Below are 7593 nucleotides of genomic sequence, written 5' to 3' on the forward strand. Positions count from 1 at the left end.
TGGAATGCAGGTCACGGTTCTTCATTGTGAGTTCTATACCGTTCAAAGTCTGTTTAAGAGTGCCTTAGATTTCACCTCATACATAGGCCATCTAAACCAGAGCTGCATGGTTCTTGCTATGTTTCAACAATTACAAGAACACAGGAATTACAAATTTTCAAGTACAGCAAAATATTAAGCATTTTACAGAATTTCTTCCAAAATGCAAATTTGTTGATAAAGAGAGTGAATAATTTGACAGTTGACACTCAACAAGAAGTAAAAATCAAGAATCAGGCCAAACAATAAAGAAAACCAAAGCTCATAAATCCCTGAATTTTCAAACCAGAACACAGGTTTCTGACTTAGATACTTGGGATGGACTTTGATCGAATAAACTGTTTGAGGATGGCCTTCTCTTCATCAATACGTTTCTTCTCCTCACGATCCTTGGGCTTGATTTTCCTTTTCTCTTCTAATATCCACTTGAACAGTTCACGCTGCTGGTCCTCTGGGATAGGTGGGCGCTGCACCTTTGGTGGCTCTATGATCTGTGGAGTGGGTGATGATATTTGGGTAACTGTAGTTGTACTTTCAATTGGAGTAGAGGGAACATCGACTACAATTTTGTCATCGTCTATTACTGTATCCTTCTTTTTTGACCTCATAAATAGATAAGCTACAAAAGTCACATGTATCTCAGTAAATATATAATTGTATTACGAAATAAGAACTGAAGATCCATTCAAGACATTCAAACTCCTAAGTTGAAAGCTTCAAAAATATATAAATAGAAAACAAATATGGAAAAGCTATAGAGAGATAAAGAAAATAGGCATTGATGAAGTTGCAAGTGGAAAGGAGACATCAGTATCATAATGATAATTGTAATAAAATTAAGAGAATTCAAAGAAACAAACCCAGCAACACAATGTTCATGCAGTTTTCTAACTAATATTGATGGCTATTTCAATCCGTACACGGAGCGTAGACATGTCCTATATTAGTTTTGATGGACGACACTAGTGTTACTGACTAATGGCAATCCATACCAAAAGAGAACCTATATGCACAACTACAAACTCAACTCAACTCAGCCTTATCCCAACTAAATGGGGTCAGCTACATGGATCCTTACCCTCCAATCAGCTCTATTCAAAGCCTAAGCTATGCATGTCTTTCCTCACCACTTCTCCCAGAGTCATTTTAGGTCTTCCCCTAGCTCTTTTAGCTCCTTCAATCTAAATCAAATCACTCCTCCGTACTGGAGCATCTAAAGGCCTCCTTTGTACATGACCATGCCACTTCAAACGACATTCTCACAGCTTATCATGTATCGGAGCTACTCCCATATCAGTTTTAATTTGTTCATTCCTTTATTTTATCCTTCTTAGTTTTACCACACGTCCACGGTCCATCTAAACATCCTCATCTCTACATGGAGTTTATCCACATGATATTTCTTAACTGCTCAATATTCCGCACCTGGTGGGGTGTAGGTAGGAAGAACTCTACCGCATAGGATCCCAAATCAAACACCCACTCAAATAGAAACTTGAAAATTACCTGAAAACTCAAACATTTCAGAATACCACCAAACTCTAGAAAACAATAGTTAATAGGAAGGGTAAGAACCCCTCAAAAGATGGGAATGATCCGATAATCGGTTTAGGAGTAACTTAGGAAACAGTAATCTCACAGGCGGAGATCCCAGAAACAATGAAACTGAAATTAAACTCAATCCGACCAACATAATTGAATGAAACTTGGGTTGATTCTCTATTTCAACAATCTAATCCAAAGCAATCAGATGGTTAAATTTGATTTAATTTTAAAAACTTCAATTCTGAGATAGAAAAATTGCAGAAATAGCATATTTTAAATAGTATCAAATTCACTAATTAGAATCCCCACAAATCCTGGTCGAGTTCCTCTCTTTGGGGGGGGGGGGGGGACCTTAGAGACTCCAGAAATTGGACTGAATCTGACCAACCAATTATCCTGCGGTAGCACAACAGACCAGACTGAAAATTGTAAAAAACAGGGGAATCACTCGTCCTAAAATCAGAGGTTAATGAGGTTGATACCGGCAGGGATTGATCACCATTAATAACACACAGGTCAGAGAATTAAAACTAAATCAAATCAGAGATTCAAAACTATGAACAGAAGTGTAATCGATGAGGACTGATCAGTACCTAGTTGGGGCGATTAAGACAGAGCAAGAAATAAGAAAAGAACTTAATTAACCCAGGCCTCCCACCCGCAAGGTTCAGCTTCCCATGATGGCTTTTCAACTAAGATGATTCACACAGGTTCATGCGCAATGTAATCAATTTCATTCCAAATCCAATTGCGCTGAGCCCTTGACTCTTCAGTGACTTAAATAGAAAGCAAATAATAGATCCCTATTTTGAATAGGAAATATAAATCCTAAAATAACTACTTAATTAGTTGCTGATTACAACTTATATAAATAAACTCCTACTGGAAATAGAACCACAATAAAGTAAATAAAACTAGAAGGACTTGGCTCTTGCGAGCTGGATGATCCATCTAAAGGGACTGCTCGATCTCCATGAATCTGGTCCACTTGAGGGTCTTGGTTCATGCTTGTTCGAGTGGTCCAAACTACATTAGCACCATACATCATAGCTGGTCGTATGACTGTCCTATAAAATTTTCCTTAAGTTTTAAAGAAATAAGTCGAACACACCTCTCCACTTCATCCATCCTATTTTCATTCTCTATGTAACACATCCTCTATTTCTCATTCTTTATTCATGATTGAGCCTGATACCTAAAACAATCACTTTGCGAAATCTCCCTCTCATCAATTTTCACAACATCATTACCCGTCCTATTGTAACTAAAGTTACACATTATATACTCCGTTTTCATTCTATTTATCTTAAGACCTTTTGATTCCAAGGTTGATCTCCATAATTCCAATTTGGCGTTAATCCCTACTTTTGTCTCATCCACCAAAATATTTTCATCAGCAAAAAGCATACACCAAGGGACATGATCTTGAATGTCACTGGTTAATTCATTTATGAGAAGCGCAAACATATAAAGGCTTAAAGTTGATCCTTGATGTAACCCAATTGTAATTGGGAATTCACTACATTGTCCCCCAACAGTTCTTACACTAGTCACCACAGCATTATACATGTCTTTAAACTCGATGCACATCTGATCAATGTTTATGGGCACACCAACAAAAACATTATGAAACCCAGAAAATCACAAATACAAATAAAACAAAAATGAATATTGAATTTCCTTCTCATATTCTTAACTAAAGGGCATACCCAGTGCACGAGGCTCCCACCATTGTGGGGTCTGGGGAGGGTCATAATGTATGCAGCTTACCCCTACTTCTCATATTCTTAACTTAGTTATAATTATCACAAGTACAGTTTTCAAATCTTCAACCTCAACAGTAGATTTATCTTCAACATCTTTTTGTGACTCCCCTCCCCAAAAAAAAAAAAGAAATAGCTTCTCTCCTTGTCATAACTAATACAAGTTAGTCACTGAAGCATAAAATGTCTCACATATTGATGAGCTCTATGGCATAAACTTGATACAAATAACCCAACAGTGACATCAAGAAGAGTTGTAACTAACTTCATCAAATTACAACTTCGAAGCATTGCCATCTCTATGATCTCTAGTTGTACATGCATAATGTACTATGCATACCCCAATGAGCTCAAAAATTTGTGAACAACTATATCTCTCTATTCTAAGTGCAACTGAAATCAGGGTATGCAACATGACCTGATATGACCAGATTTCTAGTGGCACCATTAATATTTTGTGAAGGAATGAAGATAAATGGACGATCACTCTTAGGCATTGTTGCCCGATTCACAGCAATCGCATCAAATGACACACTTAAAATTATCTTTGACTCACAAAGTGAGGAAAACCATGTGAATCAAGTCTTCAGATTATTTCCAACAATTAAGGATCAGTACCTATCTAAATCAAGGATAGGACTAATGAACTAAACATATTAAAATGTTACTGCAAAGATCAAGTTCATGAGCACATCAATATAGCAGTTGACCTCCTAAACTCGAATCAAAGTCACTAACAGAGTGAATTGATGCTGAATGGAACCTAGTCACTCAATGAACTGAAAGGCCAATATACGACCAAAAATTGGGAAATTGCACAAGAATTGAATCGAGTCCCATAATATAATTTAGATGAAACCTCTGTCACCCAAAACAGAACCACTCCATTTAATTGAAGAATAAATGTCTGAGGTCAACAACTAAAGGTTCCAAGTATCAGCAGACCTGATTAAGATCATCTCACTTAAAGGTAAAACAATTATTGGATAGTGGGTACACTTAATAGGCGTTTCAGGATTTGTTGGAAAGATAAATTTCTGGTGCTAACAGCTAGGCATCTCCTGTTGCAGCCAGAATGAAATGGTTTAATTCTGGGATGCTGAAGCATATGAGAGAAAAAAATGGACTCATTTCCATCCCTTTTTTTAATGAGTAATTGAGGTGGCCTGATGTTAACCCAGATAACTTGGCCATACTGTACTAAACTGCCTAAACATTGAGATAGGGAAACTTAGGGTTTCACTAGGTTCTTTATGGGTTGTTAAGTCATGTCATGAAAACACAAAAGGGCATTATTGAGGGTAAAAAGACGAACTGACTGACCTCCCACAGAAAGATTCACAGTTAAGAGAAGTGGCCACAGGAACTTGTAGCGTCTGGTAAAAGGCACCTTTGGAGGCTCAGGTGGAGGAGGAGGAGGAGCCGCGGGAGTCTCCATTGATGGGGGAGATGAGTACTCTTTGGCTTTGTTGTGTTGTTTCAGGTGTGCTGAAAAAACATATAATCAGCAAAATAAGAACTCCTGTAATCAATAAACCATAGAAGAGATCAGAGAGAGGATAAACACAAAACGAGCATCGATTATTTCCTTGTAGATCGTTGGTGGGTCAGATTCAAATTGAATAGTACCTTTTTTGGGTTTGGTGGTGTAGAGTTTTGGACCATCATCACTCATTGTTCTCTTCTTCTGCTCGACGACTTCTTTATTCCCTGATTCTGTTCTTTCCTCGACGTTTACTTTACTTGTCATTATCAAAAGGTAAACTTTTTTTATTAATAAAAATGTAAAATGACAAAATTTGCTGTTATTTAATTACAAAAAGGGAAGCAGTTTTTTTTACCGGAGTGTGGCCTACGCCAGCACTCCCATGTGTCTATCTTTCCTCCTTAAAATAAAGGGGTAGAGGTATCTTTTCACATGGGGAAGAGAGAGATAGACTCATGGGAGTGTTGGCGTAGGCCACACTCTCCGATAGAGATATTTTTCCCTTAAAAAAATTATGTCATTTTTAAACCTATAAGCATAGTTGGAAAATCGGGTTTTGACTGGGACGAGTCACTCGAATCAAGTCAAAATTTTGGAAAACCTAGTCAAGAGTTGTCAGGGTAAAAAATTGACGAGACTGGATCATAAATTATCCGAGCCAAATAAGGCTCGGTATTTTTATCCAAGTAATGAAAAACTCGACGAGTTTAGTCGTTTTTAAAAAAGTCATAAAGCCAAGTCACTTAGAAATTGAATTGAGTAAAATAGTTAATCAATATTCTATCTAAAACAGTAAGAAACCCTCCACTTGACTTCCTTCTCTTGTTCAATAGTATAAACTCAAAATGCATTGCTATGTGATTCCTTATTTTTTTTTCTAGGTTTCCCATAACTTTTCTATATATTTTTTTTTATTTTTTACAACTTTATACATATTTTTCGTATTAAAAAAATTGCAAAACGTGTCTCGTCTTGATCAGATTTGACAAGGTCGAGTCACCAGGTTTTTCTGAAAGACGAGTCGTATCAAAAAACTTGGTTTTCCAACTATACTTAAAAGAACAAAAAAATAAGGTGATGATTTTTTAATTTTACTTTATTAAAAAAATTTATGTCATTTTAAAAGGACAATAAAAAATGGTGATAATTTTTTCTTCAACAACCTTGGTTACAATAAGATTTCTCCTTGCATAATTTACATATTTTAAATCAATAATAATAAATGTATTAGCTTCAAGATAGATTACAAAGTTTTCCAATTGCCAAGCCGTAATTGATATATGTTTATCCCAGTAGGAATATAATGTGGGACAAATCATGATTTTAAGTTAAGAAAAATGGAGGTAGTTATCTGTCCGGAACTGTGGTCTACACCAGCACTCGCATGTCTCTGTCTCTCTCCTCCTCAAAACAAGGGGGGGGGAGTACCTTTTCATATGGGGAGGAGAGAGATAGACTCATGGGAGTACTGGTGTAGGCCACACTCCCGGACAAAGAACTTTCTCCCTAAGAAAAATTACAAAAATATCATATACCTCTAATATGTAGTAATAGAGGTTAGTAGCATGTTTGTAATTTTCTTACATCTTCCGAGACATTTTAACTCATATAATATTGTCATTTTCTATTAAAATTTTGACTAATGAGATGAATGAAGTGCTATTTATATATGAATCCACTTGGATATCAATTTATAAACTTGCAAAGTTCACCAATTTGTGTGAATGTGATCATCCTCTCTCTTTATTTCTCTTTTTTGATTTACACATATTAAGTCTCAAGACTCAACTCTAAAGCACTATGTCTTAAGCCTTATCCGGACCAGCTACCCACATGGGGACGGGTGGGGACAGATCTGACCCCTCCATGGGGCATGGGTCCCACACCCTAGAGGCAGCTCCCACACCTCCATGGAGGGTTCAGATTTGTCCCCACCCGTCCCCATGTGGATAGTAGATCTGAACTCTTTAAGTAGAGATGTTCGATTGGAGTTGGATTGTATTTATCACTAGGAAAGGGTTATTCGCAACACCAGTGTGAGGGGAGGGGGATTTGAAAGACTGAAAACCAAGGAGACAGTAAGGTTGCACTCGATAGACATAGGATATTTAACTTAACATGAGGGGACACACAAATTGGGATGCACTAGTATCAAAACAAATGAGGTATGATGAGTCCTTTAATGTTGGGTGTCACCTGAAGGTGATTGCATGCCGGTGTGAATGTTTATTATCCATATGGGACCCACATGATTAGTAAGAGAAAGAAAATAATAAAGAACTCCATATATGAAAAAAATATTCTAGCATTGTGGAAAAGTTTTTCCTTTCTATGACCAGATAGGATTTGCAAAAAACAAATTCAACAATGAAATTTGAATATTGTCAAGACAACTGGGTAAATATGAGTATCACAAAAAAAAATCCATGAATCTTACCTAATATACTAAAGGTGCAACTCAGGGATGATTCTTACATCATCAGTGGGTGTGTGGCCCACCAATCAATCCAAACGATGGAGAAGGCATCCAAGTCCAAAGAAACTGAAAGTAATCATACTCTATCCATGGGATTGGTTTGGTAAATATTTTTAATTATTCACAAATTACATATTTCGGTATCCAAGGATATTTTTGAATGGAAAAGTTTCTCTCACTATGATTTTTTTTTGTTTTTTCAATCACTATGATCTCATTATTACTTTCAACTTCTATTAGCGGAGGTCTGAAATATTTCTCTATTCCAAGAGTTTCACCCAAGT

The 7593-nt window shown here is 36.6% G+C and overlaps 1 protein-coding gene across 1 annotated transcript; it reads right to left on the reverse strand.

Moving 5' to 3' along the window:
• Window positions 1-162: 162 nt before the first annotated feature.
• Window positions 163-5081, reverse strand: LOC122666652. Its single transcript, XM_043862690.1, has 3 exons — window positions 4977-5081; window positions 4671-4835; window positions 163-658 (listed from the first exon to the last, which is right to left on the reverse strand). The coding sequence occupies exons 1-3, from the start codon at window positions 5020-5022 to the stop codon at window positions 345-347; spliced, it is 525 nt and encodes a 174-aa protein (XP_043718625.1). The 5' UTR covers window positions 5023-5081; the 3' UTR covers window positions 163-344.
• Between the last annotated feature and the right edge of the window lie 2512 nt (window positions 5082-7593).

This window comes from Telopea speciosissima, chromosome 7 (assembly GCF_018873765.1).
Source record: "Telopea speciosissima isolate NSW1024214 ecotype Mountain lineage chromosome 7, Tspe_v1, whole genome shotgun sequence".
Taxonomy (NCBI): domain Eukaryota; kingdom Viridiplantae; phylum Streptophyta; class Magnoliopsida; order Proteales; family Proteaceae; genus Telopea; species Telopea speciosissima.